At 42.0% G+C, this 24,616-nt stretch overlaps 1 protein-coding gene across 1 annotated transcript in view; it reads left to right on the top strand.

The window, feature by feature from the left end:
- Positions 1-215: 215 nt before the first annotated feature.
- The window catches only part of ME2 (malic enzyme 2), a 47,874-nt gene continuing 23,473 nt past the window's right edge, over positions 216-24,616 (top strand). Inside the window, exons 1-3 of the mRNA XM_075932656.2 lie at positions 216-357; positions 11,704-11,825; positions 21,296-21,429. Coding sequence (XP_075788771.2) covers positions 11,718-11,825; positions 21,296-21,429 — 242 coding nt within the window. The 5' untranslated portion in view covers positions 216-357; positions 11,704-11,717. The remainder of the gene's footprint in view (positions 358-11,703; positions 11,826-21,295; positions 21,430-24,616) is intronic.

Genomic DNA, 24,616 nt, shown 5'->3' with positions numbered 1-24,616 from the left:
CTGTGCTGATTGGCTGTTCATACTGGCCTTATTTGCATCTCTAGCACCTGCTCCCTCCTTCCCGCTCTCAGCCCCACCTCTCTCCCGGCGGCGTCGGGAGCCGAGTAGAAGAACGTCATCCAGCCGCCACCTCTCACTAGTGGAGTTGAGTTGTCAATCAGAGGAAACGCCCCGCCCTCTGGAGTGTCCCGCCCAGACTCTGCCCTGCCTGCTTCATTCTGCTCACGGCAGCTAGCAGGAAAGGTCTCTGGTGGAGGAGAGCTGCTGGCTGGTGCAGAGACAGGCAGGTTCCAGTTCTGGGATAGCATCACACAGAGGACGGAAGCAGAGGAAGAAGCAGCAGCAGTTTCTACTCTGGTAACCTTTTCCCGCTCCATATTAAGAGCATTATTACTGTTTTAAGGCCACATTTGGGGGCATTTTGTATAAGACTGATTTCCTGGTCAGTTCCTTCCTGAATCTCTTTCTCCTTAGGAGCGTTGTTGTGGGGAGTCCAGTGTGCTCTGTGTGTGGCATGGGGGAGAGTCTCAATGTTTGCTTCAGGTTGTGGTCAAGATGATAAGGAAAGAGACACCTGGGCTGCTGCTGTTTATTATTGCAGTCACAAACTGCACAAATACCAGCATTATAAGGAGCTTAAACCCAGCTTGTCTGCGTGCTCTATCCTGCTCTACCCATAGGCCATCTTGACATTGATGTAGGATGATGTGATTCTGTGTCTTGCTACTGCTAAACCATCCCTGCAAATTTCCGGACTCACGAGATGCCTCTGGAGAGCAAACTGGGTCTGCAATTAGATTACACTGAAAACGATTTCTCCTTTTAGCAAGGTACTGGGGTCATCCTACTCACAAAGGCTTTGTTCTTGCTCCACTTCCTGCAGACTACTCTATTCAAATGCTGCCTCTTGAGATTAAACCGTTTGAATAACTATGGGAGCTGTCTGCAGTCCTCTGTACCTCTTACTGGTTTCTAATACTATCTTTGCTTAGTCAGGAAGGGAGTGTGTATCTCGGGCAGGTCCCTATCAACAACATAATCTTTTTATGAAAGGAAACAAGATGTATGTTGTTTACCCGGTAAATTAGGTTGGTTATTACTGAGTTGTTTTTCCAAAACAGTAAAAGTGAGGATGAAAATGACAAACTAATCAATTGAAAGGCTTTGCAGCTGTAAAATGAAGCCTCTTGAGTCATGCCAGTGTGAAAAGATGCAGAGCTTAGGTGCTGTTGAAATATCTGAAGCCCTGTCTCTGAGCTGATAAGTTTGTGTGCTGACATTCAACCTGGAGGGAATTTTTATGGCAGAGCCATAAAGCCCTGAAAGTAAAAGTGCCTATGTTGTGTCAGCATTTCCACTAATTATGAAATGTTAGGCCAGTTGATATTTTTAGGACTAGCATGTGCAAGTCCTTTGTTAGACCTGTTGTTTTCTGTCTGGTAAAAGAAATGTCAGTGAGGATTTCAAATGCCTTTGTTGCATTCTTATTAGATTTCATCTTATTACCATATATGTTAAGATTCTTGTGTTCTGTATGAGTAAAACTGAGAGAGTCAAGTAATAGCATTGACCAGTAGTCATTTAAAGCAGGGATGGGGAAGTGCAGGCCCAAAGGCTAAATGAGGCCCCTGGCTTGCTTCGATCTGGCCCCCAAGGCTCAGGGCTCCCCCCGTACTAGCATTCCAACCTCCCCACCATCCCACCTTGGTGCTGGGGCACACAGAATCTACTAGCCTGGGCCCCCTTAGGCTCTGGTGTGTGAGGGGAATATGGGGAGTATCTTTCTCCTCAGTGGGGGTTTGTTTGTTTGTTTTGCTTCTCACTTGTCTGCGGCCCCCAACTGATTTTTTTCTGTGGGTCAGCAGCCCCTGACCCCCAAAAGGTTCCCCATCCATGATTTAAAGGAAGCTCTAATGCATTTAATATATGGATCAAGTTATAGTATTCTGTTCCAGAAAAACATTACTGTAAGGTTACTGATAGTTGAATATTTGATTTGTTGATGTGCTTACGTACGTATGTGTGATCATGAATTTGGTGTGTTCAGTTTTTAATATACAAGGGCTTTCTAAGCTCCTGACTCCTTGGAATTAACTTATGCTGGTGTCATTTGAGTCTGCCGGGTGATACTTGACAAGAACCTAGAAGCTTGTCTCATATAAACTAGAAATGTGATGAGACTATAGATTATAAGATCTTTGGGACAGAGACTGTCCTTTTTTGTGTAACACAAACCACAATGGGGCCTAAGTCTATGACTAGTGTTGCTCGGTTCTATGAGAATACTATTAGTATTAACAGAAAGGGCCATTGTCATGGCATATAGAGCTTGCTGTGCTTCGGTGGATGCTCATTAAATGTTTTGTTAAATTGCAATAGAGGTTTCCATTTCAACAGTAACTATGGAAAGAACCATTTCCAACTGTTGTATGAACTGGTATTTAATATTGGGTATGTGTTTTCAGAGTTTGTTTGTTTTGTTTTTTGTTATTCAGGAGGTAACACTTTTGAAAGACTCATAGACTCATAGACTTTAAGGTCAGAAGGGACCATTATGATCATCTAGTCTGACCCCCTGCACAGGGCAGGCCACAGAATCTCGCCCACCCCTCTTAGAATAATCCTCTCACCTATGTCTCAGATATTGAAGCCTTCAAATACTTTGAAGGCCCCAACATGCAGAGAGTCCTTCAGCTGTGATCTGTGCCCAATGCTACAGAGGAAGGCGAAAAACCTCCAGGGCCTCTGCCAATCTACCCTGGAGGAAAATTCCTTCCTGACCCCAAATATGGTGATCAGCTAAACCCTGAGCATGTGGGCAAGACTCACCAGCCAGACACCCAGAAAGTTCCCTATAGCAACTCCTATCATCCCTCCATTGACCTATTTCCAACAGATAATGAATGGTCAATTAGTTACCACGATCATGTTATTTCATCCAACCATCCCCTTATCATAGAATCATAGAACTGGAAGAGACCCCAGAAGGTCGTCAAGTCCAGCCCCCCGCTCTAGGCAGGACCAATCCCATCTAAATCAACCCGGCCAGGGCTTTGTCAAGCCGAGACTTAAACACCTCTAGGCATGGAGACTCCACTACTTCCCTAGGTAACCCATTCCAATGCTTCACTACCCTCCTAGTAAAATAGTTTTTCCTAATATCCAATCTGGACCTCTCCCACCACAACTTGAGACCATTGCTCCTTGTTCTGCCATCTGTCACTACTGAGAACAGCCTCTCTCCAGCCTCTTTGGAACCTCCCTTCAGGAAGTTGAAGGCTGCTATCAAGTCCCCCCTCACTCTTCGCTTCTGCAGACTAAACAGACCCAGTCCCTCAGCCTCTCCTCGTAGGTCATATGCTCCAGACCCCTAATCATTTTGGTTGCCCTCTGCTGGACCCTCTCCAATGCTTCCGCATCCTTTTTGTAGTGGGGGGCTCAGAACTGGACACAATACTCCAGATGAGGCCTCACCAAAGCCGAATAAAGGGGAATAATGACATCTCTGGATCTGCTGGCAATGCTCCTCTTAATGCATCCTAATATGCCATTAGCCTTCTTGGCTACAAGGGCACACTGTTGACTCATATCTAGCTTCTCATCCACTGTAACCCCCAGGTCCTTTTCTGCAGAACTACTACTTAACTGGTTGGTCCCCAGCCTGTAACTATGCTTGGGATTCTTCCGTCCCAAGTGCAGGACTCTACACTTGTCTTTGTTGAATCTCATGAGATTTCTAGTGGCCCAATCCTCCAATTTGTCTAAGTCACTCTGGACCCTATCTCTGCCCTTAAGCGTATCTACCTCTCCCCCTAGCTTAGTGTCATCTGCAAACTTGCTGAGGGTGCAATCTATCCCCTCATCCAGGTCATTAATAAAGATATTGAACAAAACCGGTCCTAGAACTGAACCTTGGGGTACTCCACTAGAAACCGACCGCCATCCTGACATCGAACCGTTGATCACTACCCGCTGGGTCCGGCCTTCTAGCCATCTTTCTATCCATCTTACCGTCCATTTATCCAATCCACATTCCCTTAACTTGCTGGCAAGAATAGCGTGGGAGACCGTTTAGACATATTTTGCCGTTTAGTATGTTTGGAATGACTCAGCCTCTCACAGGGAATTTTTCCCATGTTACTGCTATTTAGGCTACATCTAAATTTAGCATGCAGTCCAAATCATTACTCTGGTCTGGGCTTCTTTGCAGGAAAGTATCTTCTCTTGCAAGTGTAAGGTAGCAGGGGACCTGCTGCTGGATCAGGGGGAGCAATGACTATGTGTATCCTCTGGCTTTGTCCCATTTCTCCCTCTCTGTGTCTCTAGTCTGTTGCAGTTCTGGGTTGCAGTTCTGGGTATCCCCAGGAAATACCCCAGAACATTGTTTTGAAACGTGCTTTCTCTCCCCACCCTACTTTTTCACAGTGCGCCCATATTGGGAAGTCTGATTGAGGGGAGCCTCATGAGCAGGTTAGCATCCCTCAATCTTTATGAAAATTCTTTGGCTTAGAGCACTGATTGCGTCAAATGTTTATGAACATGCTTCACTTTCATACCATCAATCTTCCCCCTAACATCAGTGGAACTACTCATGATAGTAGAGCTAAGAACATACATAAGGCTTTGGATGGCTGAGTCCTAAAAAACAGAACAGCACCTTCTACAAAATAGTGCTATTGCTTTGCTATGAGACTATTTTAGCACCCAACAAGATCATTGTATTAAGAACTGAACAATAAGAACCATCAGTTACTCGATTAAAGGCTTTTCACTCATTGTGTGGTGAGATGAGAGCTTTTATGAGCCTCTTGGTAACTCTAGACAGAAGCTCTCTCTCAATTAGCAATTTTGTCGGTTTGGGGTGTAAAAAAACACCCCTTTGACCAGCATAAATTTCAGTGACAAAAGCGCTGGTGTGGACAACACTATGTCAGTGAGAGATGCTCTCTCACTGACTTAGCTGCCGCCATTGGTGCCAACTCCATGGCTGTGCCAGGGCTCAGCACCCACCAGCCACAGCTATTTGGCAGAGCCCCCAGTGAGCTAATCAGGGAGAGGCTTGGGTAAGTGCAGAGAAAAGGGGGTGGTGAGGGACCTTTGGGAGGGGTAAAGCAAGGGCAGGGCCGTAGACTAAGGGATTGACTGAGGGCGGGGCCTCGGGACTGAGTGGGGGCGAAATACCCTCAGGGAATCCTAGACATTGATGCCTATGGTTGCCACTGCTTCTTGGGTGTGGTTTAATTATGTCAGTGGGAGAATCTCTTCCATGGCATAGAGAAGCTACACAGGAGAACTTACAGCCGTGCCACTGTAAGGTCTGTAGTGTAGACACAGTCTTATGATCCAGTATTTCTGTTTGGACTCTGAGAGCTCTAGCTTTATCTCATGTCACAGGTAGTTAAGTCTACATGTATCCTGCCATCTTTTCTTTTTTTTTTCAAAGCTGAATGTTTCAAATTGTGTAGATCAGAGGCATTGTTCCCCATATAAATGCTTTAGCTTAAGCTTTTCTTCTCCCTTGTTGGAAGCTGCATAGTCTCTATTGGATTGATTGTGCCATGTGCTGAAAAGGGAAAAAGAGGTCACATGTCTCAGATGGCCTGTTCACTATTGCTACTTGAGGCAGTTTGGCATCAGCAAATGCATTGTATATTTTCGAATTCTGTAGTGTCTTCTTTCCTCCGAGACTCTCAAGGTGCTTTACAGATGTCAGTTAAAATTGTGTTGCCTTCTGCGAGACATACATAACGGCTTGTCTACACTATCTGCTGGATTGACGGGCAGCGATTGATCCAGCGGGAGTCAATTTATTGTGTCTAGTGTCGGCCTGATAAATCAACCACCAAGCACTCTACCATTAACTCTGGTACTCAATCAGAATGAGAAGGGCAGGCGGAGTCAATGGGAGAGCATCAGCTGTTGACTTACTGCAGCAAAGACACAGCAGTAAGTAGATCTACGTACATCAACTTCAGCTAGTTCACATATCTGAAATTGTGTACTTAGATTGATGGCCCCTGGTAGAGTAGATCAAGTCTAAATAGCCCTGTTACGTAGCTGGGGAAACTGAGGCACACAGCATTGAATTGATGAACCCAGTGTCAGAGTGAATCAGAGGTATAACATGGACTAAAATTCAGAACACTTGATTCCTGAATAGGAAATCTGGGCTCTCTTATATATACACAGATGTAATTTAAGGTCACTCTTAAGTCAAATGAAAATTGCCCTATCTCTCACACTCAGCAAAGCACTTCCCTCCAGGTGAAGTAGCCCAGATAGCATCTGCTAGGTAGAGGGAAGTTGGTTTTTTTAAAAAATACACTTGTAAAGTTGTAATTCATTTAGACATGGAACTCATCCAATTTCGTAGTAGTAGTCTGCTTTATGTCTGTAAAGTGATGAAGAGGAAGAGAGAGTGTGTGTTTATACCTGGGAAAATCAGCCATGTTTAATTAACAACAACAAAAATAAACCCCAAACCTCAATGTCTGTGTCATGATTAAGGCTCTTCATTTTCAGTTTTTATTTTATCTTTCTCAGGAATTTATCAGTGTTTATTACAAGAACAAAATCAGGTGAAAATCAGTGCAATCACTATTAATTTTTTTTAATATTGGGGTTATTTTGGTGGATGGAAAGGCAAGACAAAAGTATACAATAAATGCTTTGAATTCATCAATGTGGTTTGCTGCAGAACTAAAACAAACTCAAAACATAATTGAACCTCTGAGTTTGAGAACAATATATCTCTAGTCTCCAAATACTGTAAAACTTAATGATGTAGGCTTGGAACTATTATCCTATAAATATTAACATTAGTAATTGGGTAGCACCATTTTCAGTGCATATCCTCAGTTTCATCCTTTTCTCCTATCTTTGTTTTAAACCTTGGAATACTTCCTTGTGCTCTGAAACATATTCCAATACAGATTTTTGGTTCCCTTCTCCCTCATTATAGTGTTTCAAGTCTTTAATCTATTATTTGCTAATAATAGCTTGAAATGTGTATATGGTAGGCAGTACCATCCGTAGGGAGGGTGCAGGGCCCAGGACAACCCCACCATCTGCATAGGCCCTGCCCTGTGCTGCCCCAGTCTCTGCTCTGCCCCCACCCTGCCTCTTCCTTCCTCTGTTATGGCCCCTCTCATCCCCATTCAACCCCTTCTCCAAGGCCCTTTCTCCCATGCAACACAACCCAGAGGATTTTACCACAGGACCCGGGCTGCATGCAGCGTGCCAGCTTTGAAATGTACAAGAATCCTCAGCAGGCGAATCCTGGATCCCGGGCTCTGCGCGGCATTTCTACGGAACCTGGGATCAGCTGGGGACTCCCCAGCTGATCCTGGGTTCTGTAGAAATGCCATGCAGAATCCGGAGTCAGCTGGGGACTCCCCAGCTGATCCCGAGTTCTATGGAAATGCCACATGGAGCCCCGGGGTCACATGGAGCCACATGGAGTCCCCAGCTGACCCTGGGCTCTGTGTAGCGCTCCTGCTTTGAAGTACCCCCTTAACATCCTTAGTCCTGACCCAGAAAGGAGTTGTGTGAGGGGGAGAGGGTCTTAAGGTTATGGTGTAGCAGGGCTGCTGTACTGCTACTCTTATTTCTATGCTGTTGCTGGCTATGGCAGTGTCTTCAGAGCTAGGCAGCTAGAGAGTGGAGACGGCTGGCCAGGATCCCAGCTCTGAAGGCAAAGCCACCGCCAGCTGCAGCACAGAAGTAAGGATGACACGGAACATCATTGACACCCTTATTTCTGCACTGCTGCCTGCAGAGCTGGGCCCTCAGTCCACAGCCGCCATTCTCTGGCTGCCCAGTTCTGAAGGTGGCACAAATGTAAGTGACAATACTACAATCCCTCTAAAATAGCCTTGCCACCTCCCCGGCAATTCCTTTTTGTGTCAGAATCCCCAATTTGGTCTCTGCTGTGAAATCTGTATCGTATAGGGTAAAAGCAGACAAAGACCAGATTTCACTGGAGAAGGTCAGATTTTATGGTCTGTGACATGTTTTTTGTGGCCATGAATTTAGTAGGGCTCTATATATAGCCTTACTTCAACGTGCAGCTTTGTGTATATATACACAGGCAAATGTATTATCATATTGTATATATCTCAGGCAATGTATTGCATTTTTAAAATAAAACAAGTTTTTATATAGTTGAATGATACCAAAGTAAGGTGAAAATTAAAAAAAAAAAAAAAAAAAAAACACCCAGGCAGAATAATGCTTTTTGTAAAACCCAGGAATTTTTCAATAAAAATTGATTTAAACCGAAAATGAAAGGGTTTAGCCATTCAGGATTTTATAGATTCATAAAACAATTGCTACTGTTCTGTGTGAAATAATGTTAGTTTGGCTAAATGTGGGCTTTGTCATAAAACATTGTTTTCACATGCAAACTCGAGGAAGCTTAGCGAGTCTCATTGAGTCCTTTAAATTAAGGGTTGCACTCTATATTTAAAATATTTATTACTGGTTCCAGTTATTCATAAGTCCATTCTGTATGTTTTAGGGAAATTGTACAAATTTGCTTATCCCAGCACTCTGAAATTTTCTATAGGAAGAAATACTTGCGATATTTTTTATGATCCATTGTCATTGAAACTGGGGAATGACTGCAAAGCCTTTGAACATGAATTGCAAATCTGCTGAAACATATTACTAAGTATTAAAGCTACAATTCATGACCCAGATAGCTTCAGTGTTAATTGAAACAGACTTTGCTTTAATTGGCTGTGAACTACATGACTCAATTGGGAAGGTAATTCGTTCCTTTAGAAGTATAATGAATATATTTTCCTAAAAGTAGCCTTTGAAATTGACCAATCCATAATTGTACTAACAAAAACATTTGCTTCTAGATAAGTGCATTTGTATAATGCTAATAATTAGTTTGAACTGGCCAGATGCCTCCTGATAAGATACTCCATTGCAGAAAACCGCTATCCAATATGCTGAAGAACATAGACTCAGTTATACAGTGGCATGGGGTGCAAGCAATATTGTGCTAAAAATTACTGGCCATATTGAAACAAACCTGGTTGCATAAAACAATTTCTGTTTAGAGCTGTTGCTTACTACCCTGTACTATCAGTTACTGAAAGTAAAAGAAAAAAGTCTGGTTTTGAATTTGATTATGCTGAGTCAGGTTTTAGACAGTATTTTTATTCCTCTTTCAGTTCCTGTGTTCTCTTCTTATCCCTGTTCACAACTCCGCTGCTACTTAAATCTCTGCTTCCACTTCCTTTAAACCTCCCTTTTTATATTTTTTTCCCCACAATTGGCTTCCTGGTTGTGATGTACCAACCAGATTTCTCAGATGACTCAGATTTCTCTTTAAAAACACATGCCTCTCTACAAAAGCTCCCAGAACCCCTTACAAGCTATCTACAAGGCATTAGTGCTGCCTTGTGATTCTTCTGCATCGGACAAGCTGGTGTGCTGCAAGTCCAAATGATAGAGGCCCAATCCTGCAGTTGACTCTGCCCATGTGGGTCTGTTGGTTTAAGAAAATGAAGGGGTCTGTTGGTCTTAATAAACTCTTTTATAATGAAGAAAATAACTGTAGCTCTTATTTATATTTTTAAAATTCAGAGTTAAGTTTTGCCCTTGAATGTGTGTTGTCCCACTGAAGCCAAAAAGTTTTGTGGGGCAAGATATAGGTCTTTGATTTTAAAATGCAGGGGTCCATGTGAGCTGTAAGGGAGGAAGTGAATTGAGGAGAATGGATGAAGGGAGGTCACTTCAGGGCAATGATAAGAGAGATGGGAATGAAATTGAAATTAATAAGAAAGGAGACCTTGGGAAAAGAGATAAAGAAGTGACTAATCAGATTTTATTGGGCTATCCACTACCTACAATTAAATCTCCTGCATTCAAAAGAGGGAAGGGAGTACTGTTTTATTCACAAGTGCTCACTGTGAAGTAATTGAATTCTGTTACAGGAAAGCGACTGGGGTGGTTTGTTTGGCTTAATTATAGTTCTTTGTTTAAGGTCTCTGGAATTGACCAATTGGAACCAGACTCAGTGCTCATGAAAGGTGTTGCTTTTGCATTTCAATTACAAATAATTTTTGGTTTCATCTGTATAGACCATTGATTTGAAATTGTGTGATCATGGCAAATAAGTGGCTACTTATTAATTTAAACTGTACTCAAAACTGAATTTGCTGTGCACACATGATGGCTGTTTTGTAGCACAAATTTAATTTTATCAGACCCTATTCATTACAAAGTTATTTTTGTCATCACTGCTGATTAATTGTGACAGGCCAGCTGTGTTTAGTCCACCACCACCTAGTTTAGTGAGGAATTACTCTGTTAAAAGCAGCATGCTTTGGTAATACTACCAAGATTTCCAATAATCTCTCTACCAACACTTTATGACAAGCTCACTGCACATATATGCTTCAAATCATGCTTTCTTAAAATGAAAAGTATATAATATGTGAACAAAGGACCAGTGATTGAGAAACAGGACAAGTTGCTGTGTATATAGGGGTACCTTTGTGCTACAGTAGAACCTCAGAGTTACCGGGAATGGAGATTTTTCGTAACATACTTGGGTGCATGTCTACTTTGCTCATTAAGGCTGTGTCTAGATTACATCCCTCCTTCAACAGAGGAATGTAAATTAGACACTTCGAAATTGCAAATGAAGCCGGGATTTGAATTTCCCATGCTTCATTTGCATATTCGAGTCATGGCGCTCTTTCGAAAAAGCGCTATTTTGAAAGTAAAACCACGGTCCAGACGCGGTTCTTTCGAAAATAGAAGCCTTTTTCGAAAGATCCTGTAAACCTCAAAAATGGGATGAAATTGAAATTAATAAGGAAGAGACCTCAAAAATGAGGTTTACAGGATCTTTTGGAGAAGGCTTCTATTTTCTAAAGAACCACATCTAGACTTTCAAAATAGCGCTTTTTTGAAAGAGCGCCACGATGTGAATATGCAAATGAAGCATGGGAAATTCAAATCCCGGCTTCATTTTAATTTTGTAGTGTCTAATTTACATCCCTCTATCGAAAGAGGGTAGTAATCTAGACTTACCCTAAGCCATGGCTCTGACTCAGGTTTGAACCCAGCAACCATTTCTGTCCACTTGCAAATCTCTCTGTTTTGGTTCAGCAAGCACTCATGATCTGAGTCCCAGGATTCTGACGGGGGGTGAGTCAGAGCCCAAGTCCCACTGACACTTGGTCCAGGTGTAACCCACACACCTAGTGTGGTTCCCTGTCCCATGTAGTGGCACTTAGACAACTTCCAGCGAGAGATAAAAACAAGGGAGCTCTACAGCCTAAGCTGAGTACAAGGTGGCTTTATAGCTCAAGCTGTAGAGAGGCTCCTATACTAAGCTTCAAAGGTTCCAGGTTCAAATCTGCCTGGTGGTGGTTACGCAGGCCCTGTTGTTTTGCAGTGTGCATGCAGCACAAGCCAGGGACCCAAGTCAAAAGATCTGTGTAATGCAGTATGGACACATCAGGACTGCTGTGAGACTCCGCCATGTGTCCCCTTCCACAAAGATACTTTCTTCTTACTGGCTGCCACAAAATATGATTGCTTATAAGCCTAGGAGTCCCCAGGCTAGCACTATCTGATGTGTATCTATTTCTTCTTCTCTGGTTAACAGGCACAGAAATGTGTACACGTGGATAAGCATGTTTATAGCTGAATTTTTTAAATTTCCTTTTTTATTAGGTGAACTATAAGAAATGCTCTCCCGATTAAGAGCAGTTGCCACTCCCTGTGTTTTGGCATGTCGCACCGTGCACACCAAAGAAAAAGGCAAGCCTCTGATGTTAAATCCAAGAACAAACAAGGTTAGTAGTGTGCGTTTATCAAACATCTTATCTCCAGAGGGACCTTGTTCCGGAATTGAAAATTATACTGATGTGAGGTCATGAACTTGTTCTCCTCAGTGCAGGATCAGTGCCAGAAAAGACTTAATGATTCAGTGATGATTTACAGTTCAGTATTGCAGAACTATGATATCAGGGCTAGCAACAAAGATTTTTTGCCATTATCTCTCCTACATATCCTTGATTTCCAATGCCATTACATTTTCATTTATATTCCCATCCTCTATCATGAATTAAAAATACCATCGTTGTGACTATCCTTTTGCTTTTTCTTAGTTTAATTCCAGCTTGATATTAGTATTGCAAGAAACACTAAAGCTCAAAGCCAATATTTTATGTCTACGATAGCAGCTTTGAATTCCATTTTCCAAGTATTAACCTCTAACTCTCTAAGTCCTTCATTACTGTCATGGGCTGTAAATAAGTCATTTCAGTGTGAAACACCCTTATGATGAGAGCCAGCAAAAGACAGGGTTTAGGTGGGACTTAAGTTGTCCATCAACACTGTGCTGGCCTTCTGCACAGGGGAGGAAATTCACCCTAAGAAAACAGCCTTTTAACTGCAGAAGGAAATTTTTCAGGACAGCTGCAATCCACGAGGACAGCAAAACTCTCAAAAGTTAGGTTGTCTTAAGTTCCCATTACCCCCGTCTTTTTTGGCAGCTGGTCTAAGGTTAAACATTTCCTTCTGTAACAGATGAGGAAGATCACAAACCTGACTGGCTTTGGGAAAAATGTAAAACCCATCTCTTTGTTGTCTCCTACCCATAGTAGGAGGGGAAAAGTTCATTACTCTGCTGTTCCTAGAATGGTGGAGAAAAGAATAGTGAGAGATAAAGAGTGACTTCTAACTACCCCTGAAAGGAGGGAGAGAAGACAAACGCATATGTTAGTGTTCAGACTGCTTACATCGATTTATATGATTTAGTCAGATGCTCGAGCCTGAGAGCTGTATAAATATGTAGACAAATAGAGATCTTCAGTGCCTGCTAAATCATGTAGAAAGTGAAGACGGAATGGAGAGTGATTTAGTAGAATTGTATGACTTTTCTGAATACCAAGTCGTGTGACTTCTCAGAGCTCAAAGCTTTTGGCAGACCGGTAGAAATTATTTCAAAGCTCTCAAGCTTTTTCAAGCACTGCCTACACAATTGCTTGTGGCAGTAGCTTCTAAATTTTATTTCAGAAGGATGCTGTTTTATGATAACCGGGCAGAGTGCAATATTTAAAGGGAAGAAGTTTGTTGTCGCACTTATTCACTGTATCAGTGTTTTAATGACTCAGACAAATGAGTCATTTTGTTGTAGTGGAAATGAGAGCTTTGACTGGACTGGTGTGAGGAAAAACTGCACTGTTGCACCCAATGTATGGATAGTAACAGATTCAGTATCCATTGCTGTGAAACTGCTGAGATTGTCATCTCATTATAGGATCTTTTGTTGGCAGGTCTATTTGTGTTGCATTCTCATTCACTTATGTTATTTAATCTCCCTTAACACATGGGATTTGGGGGTTGGAACCCAAAATAACGGGGATTAATGACATTAAAAGCTTTAAGATGCCAGTTTATGACATTTCAGAGCCAATCCCCCTCACCTTTTGTGACCATTTAACTTCCCACCCCAGAACTCCTGCACCTGCTTCACTGCGTGGCAAGCACAAACATTTATTTGATCTTACCTTTTTGCCCAGGAACTGGTTCCCACAGCTGCTAAATGCATAAATTAACTGAAGTTGTTTGTTTCAAAATCCAGCTTTCAAGTTCTATTGTCAGAGCAGCCCCAAAAAGGTCAGAAGCTATTTTGGTAATGACCTTGTCACATCAACCAAACAATTGCAGAACGTACAGTAACTATCTTTGCATTCTTCCATGATTGACTTTGCAGAGCTGCTGTATGACAAGGATTCCAATTAACATGAATTACGTTTAAAGGCCTTTTGTTATGGCAGAGTTAATTGCTGTGTAAAATATGGAAGCGTCTTTGCTGCTTGGAATATAGTTACCCAAATACATTTGTTTACTGTAGGCAACTATAAAAGTTGTTATTCACTATTTAAATTGTGATAGCGCCTCACACCATCAGTCAGGTACCTAGGTCTCATTATGCTAGGCAGTGCAGAAAGGCAATATAAAAAGAAGCTCCTTGCCACAAAGAGCTTACACTCAAAGTATAAGCAAAGAGGCAAGGATGCAGGCCAAGAGATTGGGGAGGATAAGAATTATAACAAGGATTGTTTAGTAGGTGCTTAGATTATTCAAGAGATTAAAAACATACTGGCAGTCGAAGTTTAACAATGGCCTCTGTTGGGTTGAGGATTTTTTATCTGTTCTTGAAGGGACCTAAATGTTCTCATTTTCTGTTTGAGAAAGGTGCTCAACATGTCAAAAGACGTAGGTAGGAGTCAGACTTACTGCTAGGGTTGCCAGGTGTCCGGTATTTGTGTGTTCTATCCGGTATAAAAAAATCAGAAAATAGCGGATATGTGCAATGTCCGGTATTTTCTGATTTTTTTCCAGCTGCGCACCGGACGGAAGCCTGACTTGGGCGGGGGGGGGGAACGGCTGGGAGTCCCAACTGGGAGGCGGGGCCGCGATTGTCACTTGGGAACCCTCAGTCGGTTGAGTGTGAGGAGGAGGGGAAGCCTCCTCCTCGCTCGTGCGTCGCCGGGAGCCTGCGCGGGACAGGCAGCAAGTGCCCAGGTCAGTCCTGCTCCCCGCTGGCCAATTTGCTCACCCCCCCCTTCCCGGCTGGCCTGTTCTCCCCCACTTCCCTTCCTGATCTTTCCCGGCCCGGCCCCCCTTCCTCCCGGCCAGCCCCGCCCCCTCCCGGCTGGTTCCCCCCTTCCCTGATATCCTGTGGCCAGCCCTGTTCCGCCCAACCCCCCACCATTAGCTGCACCCGCCCCCCATGACCAGCTCTGCTTCCTGTTTGCCCCCTCCATCTTCCTCCCCCCCCCCCAGTAGCTGGTTCCAGGTCCCCCCCTTTCCGGCCAGTCTCCCCCTCCTCCCCCCCTCTCCGATAAAGCGTGTCCGGGTTTTTGTATTCCTTCAACAAAATTTTTTCCCGGTGTTTTTTTTTGGTGGTGGGGGGGGGGGGTGTTCGGTATTTTTGTTTCAGCCATCTGGCAACCCTACTTACTGCTCATTACAGACCTTAATTCAGCCATGTTCCTCAAAGCCACTGAACTTTTTGTATGTGTGATGCCTTTGAGTGTTTCAAGAGACAATAACCCTAGCCAAGACAGTTCATTTAGTTCATTTAGAAGAGCTGCAGTTTAACAAAGTCTCTCCAACTGAGTCAGTTAGTGACAGTGCACAGTCTAGATGAAATGATAGATGAACAATTACAGTCCATCATACTAGTGATTTCAGCTTTGTAATTTTCAGCTTTGCCAAATTAGTGTGTGCTTAAAAATAAGTGCTAGGGACCTGGGTGGCTCAGGTGATCAGTGCTGGTAGGCAGAGACTTCAGCATCTAAGTGACTGGCTCATATTCAACCTAGATCATTAATGAGAATTACCCCTGGCTATCTGATGGCTGTTTAGTGGCCTTTGAGAATTAGATCTGTGATTTGCACCTAGTTCCAAGCAAATGGACATTTGGAACAATAACAGTTTGTATTCTTGCTTCTGGTCTTACCAGCAAGGTCAAGCATTGGGCACAGACCAAATTAGCTGGTAGTTTCATGTCAGGGTGTGAAGTACATTGATGGGAAAGTCAGGAAAGCTTACAGTACCTGTAGTGTTGCTGTTGGTTTATATCATCTGCAACAATCACTGTTGTCGAGTCAGTGCTCTCCACAAGCACTAAATTAAGTTTAAAAATATGGGGAAAGTAAGGAAATAACAGGAAATTCATACTTCTTGTGTTGTATTTATGTGACCAATCAACTGTGATCATAAGAGTTATGAGAGACATAAAATAGGCATTTCATTCATATGAATGAACTGTGTTAATTTGCACTGGTGACTGGAGACGTTGTGGAAAATTAACTTTATGAGTTAGCAAGTAAACAGCCAAGCACAATTAAAGCACATGACTCCGAGTTCTTCTATAGCTCTTCCCATCAATAGATCTCAAAACACTTCATAATTTTAATGGATTCATCCGTACAGCATCCCTGGAAGGTAGGGAAGTGCTATTACCTGCTTTTGATAGATGGGGAACTGAGGAACAGCCCACTCATGACACAAAAATACACTATTCATCACAAAATGTGCTGTAGTCATCCATTCTGATAAGTATAACTGAGTTTTATCTTTAATGAGAATATTTTAAACTATATTAATGTGTAGTAAAATTTTATGGAAGTAGTTTAATAGTAAAATGAGAGCTCTCTGTGATATTAAGCTACTAAATCTAAAGAGGCTTTTATTTTATGTTTTGGAAGAAATACCAGGTTTAGAAAATGAGAGTTTAACGAAGGTCTGGTGCATCCTGCATTTACACATCATCAGAAACTTTAAATGAATTATAATTAATAATAATTATTTATATTAATTTTGCAAAATGGTCATGAACATTTATCAGCCCTGGTACAAAATGTATTCACCCAACCAAATTATTACGACTGGTAATAATTTAAAAAAATCAGTATATTTTCACATATTGGTTTCCTCCATTCTCCTCCCTCCTGCTAAAAAAATGCCAACCCTTCTTTCCTACTGGTCTTAACATCATCCATTTTGCAGAATTTTGCTTACCTGGAAGTGGTCCCTCTAAGATTTTCCATCGTTGGGTAGGTTGAATTTTCTTTTGGGTAGGTTGAAATTTCTTATGCGCTACACCAATATTGAGGTAGCATGTGAATGTGCACCCACCAGTACAAACAAACCATAGATATAAATATATATTTTAAATAGTCCATGTGTGTGGAAGAAAATATATTTAAAATAAGAGATAATTATCAAGGAGCAATGCTTATGATTATTTAATATGAAATAAAATAAAAATAAAATTAACACTACCTTTGGCTGAAGAAATGGGTTGTGCCCACCAAAGCTTATAATACTATTTATATATTTTTGTTGGTTTAACGTGCCGCAGAACCATTGTTTTTAAGTTTGTTTTAGTTACAGACTAACCCGGCTACCCCTCTGAGACCTTGGAGAACATACGTCCTCATCCTTTCTAATACACAGATGCATGTTTCATAGATCTTGCAAATAAGATTTCATCCTACAAAACAACTAGCATCACACCTAGTACTTGCTGCTTCTGACTCATGAGAGCCAGAACTCTACCAGATAGCAAAGATCTGGCCTTAATGCAACACAATTTACCATGTATTAATTAGTAACACAGAATTTTAAAAAAATCATTAACATCAGAGTTTTAGTTCTCTGCAACTCTCAAAAAAATTCTGTTAAAAGAATCTTTTTCTTTCTTACCTTAAGCCATTAACACAGGGGTGGGCAATAATTTTTGATTGGGAGGCCACTCCAAGAATTTGGTAAGTAGTCAAGGGCCACACGCTTCCATTATATTAATGGAGGAGGTGTGGGCATGTGGGATGGAGGTTGGGTGCAGAAGGGAGCTTGGGATAAAGGATTGGTGTGTGGGATCTGAGAGGGAGTGTGGGTGAAGTAGGGGATCATGACCTGGGGCAACAGACTGGAGTAAGGAGCAGTGCAGGGCCTAGGATGGGGTTGTGACTTGGAGAGTGGGGGCTGGGTGGCAGGGCGTGGGTGCAGGGATTTGGGCTGTAACCAGGGATAGCAGATTGGGGTGCAAAGTCTGTCTTGGGGGGGAGGGTTGTGACCCAAGGAGGAGTGTAGGAGGGGATGCAGTGTCTGGGAAGGTGACTGGGGGCTGGTGCGGGGTGCAGAAGGTTTGGGTTACATGGGATGGGGTAGGAGGGCAGAAGGGAGGCAAGGGGTTGGGGGAGGGGGTGCCCTTATCTAGATCCAAGCCAGTAGCCCAGCAGGTTCCTTAGCCAGGGTCCTTGCCTTTCAGCCCCTGTACATACTCAGGAGAGCTGCAGGAGCCATGTTTATTGCTCTAAACTGAATGCTGTGAGCCCCTGGGGATGAGGGGCACTTCACATGCTGCCTCTTCTGCAAACAGGCAGCTGATATTGGTTGAAACTGGCTAATGGGAACTACTGGGGACAGGGGCAGCATGAGAAGCCTGTCTTCCCTCCCTCCAGGCGCTCAGCGTTCAGAAACACACACATGGCCCTGCACCTAGCTTTCCTGAGTGTTGAGTGGGTGTGGGGCAGACAGGGAAATGGCTGAGGCTCTCGCAGCAGGATCCAGCCTACAGATCATTTTTGCCCAGCCCTGTAGTAGAGGCTGGAGCCAGCTTCTCTATTTATAGCAGGCAGCAGCATCTGCTGCTGCTGCTTCTGCTCCTCCAAGAGGGTAAATGTCCCGCCCCCACCTTCCTTAGCCGGTCAGCTGAGCTCCCTGCCTGTGTGGGAGCTCTGAACCTCTGTGCAGAACTCAGAAAGGAGCTGCGCACCGATGCAGGGGCACAATTTACTGGGAACCTTGTTACCTGGTCACCTTCATGTGAGCGGATGAGTACATTGTAATAAGGCTCACTTGTACATCACCATTCGGTTAGCGTAGGAGTTGTCAGATAGAAAGGCCAGAGTATGAACAGGTTCCTATGCCAAAGAGTTTATGGATTTAAGGCACAGTACAGAATGCACAGATGTGCCCGTGGATTCACTAGATGGGTCTCAACAAGAGAACAAAGTGCTGCTTTTGGTTCTGAAGCAGTATGTTGTAATGATCAGTAGAAGACTAGTTAGATTGTGGTTTCCGCCGCTGTGTGAGGTGATTTCCATTACACAGGAAGAAAACAGTTCCTGCCCTGGGCATACAGTCTTGAAAGGATGCTCTTGGATCTCTTGGAAAGAGGATTAGGACACTAATGGAGGTGAAAGTCAAGGGAGAGAGCAGTGGAGAAGGACACCTCAAACAAATGGAGAGAGGCTGTGGTTAAGTAGAGAAAATGACTCTCAGGGAATGAGTGCTAAGAGATGTGTAGGCTCTTCTGCTCCTATTCAAATTACCGTGGACTGAGGGTAATCATCACTTGTGAGGCGATTTGTAAGGAGGAGAGGATGAGATTAGGAAAGGAAGGGAAAGGTTTAGTCAAAAAGCATGCTATCTGAGAGAAAACAAGTGAAGGCAGGTCCCTGGAGAATCTTGATAATGGTGTCCTAGGCTGGATATGGTCACATCCTGATTTGGGGAGGTGGGAAGGAGGAGAAAGGTCCAGTAGGAGAAACAGCTGAAGTATTGTATCATTGGCTTCAGAGATCGACTCATTTGAGTTGTCCAGATACACAATGTGGGAAATTGTAGTGTCATTTGAAAAATAAATTCCAACGTGTTAACACTACAGCAACTCAAGCAACACTGAACTTCTAGGATGTCTAAAGGCAGAAAGTGAAAGAGAAAAAAAAAGCAAGTCACATGAAGGGTATATATCCACCACAAGGATATACTGTATATTAAACAAGCCATGAGCTTTTTATTAAGGAACCAGAAAACTTGTGGTCATTGATTCAGTTACACAGGCGAATTAAGAGAATGTCATGACAAAGTATTTAAGGTATCAGTAGCAATTATGTAAATTGTTTTAAGGGGCCTAACCAAGAACTTTGACAGAGATAATGTAGTTTTCATGGTGGAATACTGCTGCATGCTTATGGATAAAATATTAGCTTGGACTACTATAGCACAGCTAAATATACTGTAGGGTTACAGCGTAAATTGGCTAGACATTAAAGGTGTTATTCAACCATGTTTTTTATACCTTCTGAAGTGTAGATTGTGCTTTTTTCCTTTCATCAGGAATCTTCATGTTTCTTTTACTTTTGTAGTGCCTAAAATATGGTGAAAATATTGTTACTGTTTGTCAGTTAATTTCAGATTCTGCACCTGTTCTTTTGATGATAAATGTGGAGTTTGAGGGATGGTCATGTAATAGAACATGAACTGCTGCACAGTAATGAATTAATGAGGTACATCAGAAAAACAGTGGTTATCTGATGTATATACTTGCATAGCTTGTTTTCACATAACTTTCCAGGGTATGTTTACTTCTATGGAATGTATTAAAAGTATTCTATAGGGAGTGAAAAGAAAAAATGCTGAATTTAGTCTTAAAATAACAAAATTACAGCTAGTCAAAGTGAACAATTAATAAGTAAACTGTGTTTAAATTTGTTTGCATAAAATATTTGAATGCTTGAGGAAAAACTAGTACATTTGCAGAAATCAGGATCTGTTTCCAAATGACTCTTGAACAGAAAAAAAAGGTAAATTCAATAAATAATTTACTATCAATAAATCTATCAGCCTGAAGGTTAAGTCCAACCAAACAACAACTAGCAGAATTAACCAAAATACTTTGAATTTCACCTGCAAGGGTGTGTCAAGAATACATGGCTCCGTCGACGGCTCCCTTCTGCCTCATGAAATGAGGTTTACAGGAACGGTCGACAAAGGCTTGCCTTGTCAACCGATCCGCGTCTCGAATGCTGCACTGTGCTGGATTAGCTGTTTGTCGGCACAGCACGGCGGCCATTTTTATTTTAATGAAGCGGGAATTATTTAAATCCCCACTTCATTGACTATGTTGGGTCAACTACTTTACATGGCTCCGTCGACAGAGCCATGTAGTCTAGATACACCCCAAGAGTTGTCTGTGCAAAATATCAGGAAGATCATTTACTCTTAAAGGAGTAAAATGTTTTAAGGACTCATAGACATTTGTATGCATCTGAGATTAGTACAACTAAAGATGTTTTATATCTTTTTTTTCCTTCATAAACTTAATTTGTTTCAACAGATGGAGGAAGCTAAAGCTTTTTTTTGTAATAGGTGATTATAGTTGAAGAAATTAAGGATCAGTTTTATCTTTAACAAAAAGTAAGGCTTCATGTTGAGATGCTGTCTATCCCAACAGAGATGTGAGGGCAGTGCAAATAAATTTTGGCTACATAAATTATCAGAAGTGTGCAGGGAAATTTTCCTGACAAAAGGAACATTTCAAGAAGCAAGTAACACTTCAAGTAACATATCTTCAAAGCAATCTCCCTCTGCATATGCAGTGAGGGAGAGAGGTGCTCTGAAGGAGGATATATGTGCAGATGATTAAAGCACAGAACTGGAAGGCAAAAGATCTGGGTTCTGTGTTTGTTCATGGCACCGATTTAAACGATTTGCCCAAGAACTCAACTACTTCACTGTGACTTGGTTTCCTCAACAGCAAAGTGGGGATACAGATTCCTTCTTACCAGTGTAGTGAGGCTCAATTTATTAAAATTTGTGAGATGCTTAGAAACTGTAGTGATGGACATCATAGAAATGAATAGTCATAGAGATACATTTAAATTTTAAACAAAATACCTGTATTAGCAGATAAACAATAAATAATAAAATAACTTTTTTTCCCCTTTTTTGTTTTCAGGGCATGGCTTTTACACTACAGGAAAGACAAATGCTTGGGCTACAAGGGCTTTTACCTCCTAAAATAGAGACACAAGACATTCAAGCCTTACGCTTCCATAAGAATTTGGCAAAAATGAGTGACCCCTTGGAAAAGTAAGAATTAATATTTTTCTTACCTATGTTTAGTGCAAGCTTAAAGGACTCTTGAGACAATCTATTTTATTATAATATCAAGGCAAGTCTTTTGCATCCAGCGGGTTTTATAATTGACAGATTATATGTAAAAGTAACACAAACTATATTTATCACCCACACTTGTGCTGCTAATTATGTTTTGTGCTGATTTGTGTGTAGGCTATGTCTACACTGCAGTTCTTTTTCAGAAAAAGGAACGCAAATTGCGAGCCACACTTTGCGTCCCTTTTTCTGATTCTTTTTTCAGAAGAGGCTTTTCCGACATTTGGCCCATCTACATGGGGCCAAATGTGGGAAAAACCTCCTCTTTCGGAAGAGCCCTTATTCCTCACAAAATAAGGAATAAAGGGCTTCTGAAAGAATGCGCCCGCTTTTTCAGAAACTGATCCGAAAAAGCGGATGCGTTCCCTGGACGCAGCAGAGATTTTCCGGGATACCTCCAGTATTCCGGAAAAACTCTGTAATGCAGACATAGCCTTACAGGGGGATGTGTGTGTTACTCCATAATTGTAATGAGGTTTGGAAAAGAATATACTTAAAGGAAATGTCCAGTCTTGCAGTACTTGCTCAGGCAAACCTTCTGTTTACTTCCAGAGGAGATTTGTCTCAGTTAGAATTTCAGGGTCAGGCCTTAGCATTATAGCATCTTGATGGAAGTATTACGATTACATGTCTGGCGACACTTCTGTTAAGTTTTAGGAATTTATAACATGGATGAGTTGAGTGGCAGGTTCTAGATATGTAATTTGTTCAGAGTTTTGTAGAAATTCCTTGAAAAATGTGGGGAAAGAAAATCAATTTGGGACTTAAAAATTACATAGAAACAATAAAGTATTTAATTGTGTCATGTCTAAAGGAAATAAAAGGTGTTTTGACTAGAGATGTTAAATTTAGATGAGTTAACTAATTGAATAGTTGATGGAATTTCCATTGACTATTTGATTAGTCTCTAAGGGCACCTCCACTTTTGAACTGTAGCAAGAGCCCTACCAGGCTCTTGCTACAGTTCGAAAGCAGAAGCCCCTCAGGGAGCGCAGGGCTACCTTTTGAAATGTACAAGCGCAAGAAAACCCTGCAGGGAGCATGGAACCAGCGAGGGGAGGAAGAAGGGGAAGGGAGAGGGGACATCCTGCTGGCCCGCACTTCCTGCAGTGCCTCAGCCTTTGAAATGTACAAGAGCCTTGGCAGGGTTCTTGTACATTTCAAAACAGAAGCCCCGCAGGGAGCTCAGGACCAGCGGGGAACTGGCCCCAAGCTCTCTGTGGGGCTTCTACTTTTCAAATGCTTTTGAAATGCTTCTGCTTTGAAATGCTTTTCAAAAGCAGAATCGCAGCAGAACCAGACTGCTTCAGTCCCCACTCATGCTATTTAAGCTGTGCCTCTACCTCCCCTGCCCCCCGCAGAGATGGTGCTGGGGATGAACTAGCTTTTCAGCTGGCTTCTCCAGCACCTGCTTCTGCTCCTTCCATACACACCACCCCCCACTTGCTCCCTCTTGCTGATAGAGGCATCAAGGGGGGGAGGTGACTAGTCAATCACTAGTCGACTGTCCAATAAACTTCTGCTTATTGGATAGTTGACTAGTCTCCTACATCCCTAGTTTTGACAATTCAGAGGCACTTAATGATTAGTCCTTTGGCATTTTTTCTTATTTTTAACTCTCTAGCCTAGAAAATACTTTTTCCTTTTAAAAGGCTTCTCCTGTTGGTTGCAATAGCTTGAAGTTCTTGTCATATTGTTGTTGATTTATAGTAGGATGCAATATTCTAAAAGCCAGTGAGTGTAAAGCTAAAATGACTTGGGGTTTATCGTTGATTTACATTAGGACCACATCAAGATTCCTACTGCGTCCACTGATAATAAAACAAGGTAACTTGAATCCATATCACATAGTCTGTTGGAATGGAACAATGAAATAGTTTCATTAGGAATACTTCTGGGACTGTCCCAATGAACCCTTACAAATGTCTTTAGAATCTAAACTGCAATAAAGAAAACAAAGATACAAGGGTTTATATTTCAATATTTAAAATCTGTGGTGTTTGCAGAATCAAACCCCGAATGAACTGAATTAATGTTGTATTTTTGTATTCTAACTTCCATTTTGACCTCAGATGACTATGGAAAAAACATCTGGAGAATGCTACTTTGTTTCCATTCTAAACTATGCATGTTACAAATTGTATCTTAAATCCAAAATCCATTTTCAACCGTCATATATTAGAACAAATGAAATGTTTCTTTTGCACAATTAAATGTCATTATAGAATCATAGGACTGGAAGGGACCTCGAGAGGTCATCGAGTCCAGCCCCCCGCCCTCAAGGCAGGACCAAGCTCCGTCTACACCATTCCTGACAGATGTCTATCTAACCTGTTCTTAAATATCTCCAGAGAGGGAGATTCCACCACCTCCCTTGGCAATTTATTCCAATATTTGACCACCCTGACAGTTAGGAATTTTTTCCTAATGTCCAATCTAAACCTCCCTTGCTGCACCTTAAGCACATTACTCCTTGTCCTGTCCTCAGAAACCAAGAGGAACAAATTTTCTCCTTCCTCCTTGTGACACCCTTTTAGATATTTGAAAACCGCTATCACGTCCCCCCTTAATCTTCTTTTTTCCAAACTAAACAAGCCCAGTTCATGAAGCCTGGCTTCATAGGTCATGTTCTCTAGACCTTTAATCATTCTTGTCGCTCTTCTCTGTACCCTTTCCAATTTCTCCACATCTTTCTTGAAATGTGGCGCCCAGAACTGGACACAGTACTCCAGCTGAGGCCTAACTAGTGCAGAGTAGAGCGGCAGAATGACTTCACGAGAGTATATTATACTCCTTTGTTTATCATAGGACCTACATGAGATTCTGGTTAGTGTTCAAAAATTCACAATGTGGAAACTTTTCATTTAAAAAAGAACGATGATAGGAAATCCTAACATTAGGAGCCCCAAGAAAATTAATCAACCTTTACAGTGCAAGTCAGTTGTGAAAGGGGAGGGGAGGTTGATCTCCTATCATAGTGTATATGGAAAGGTTGGTGTGTTACTATACATAGCTCAGTATATTATCCAATATTTGTACTTAGATGTTGTTGTTTAATTGTATATTCTCCAATTTACATCAATTTTTCAAGGCTAGGTCAGAG

This window comes from Pelodiscus sinensis, chromosome 6 (genome assembly GCF_052426305.1).
Source record: "Pelodiscus sinensis isolate ZL-2025 chromosome 6, ASM5242630v1, whole genome shotgun sequence".
Classification (NCBI taxonomy): Eukaryota; Metazoa; Chordata; order Testudines; family Trionychidae; genus Pelodiscus; species Pelodiscus sinensis.
The sequence above is the reverse complement of the archived record's forward strand: the minus strand, read 5'-3'. Positions and strand labels throughout refer to the sequence as shown.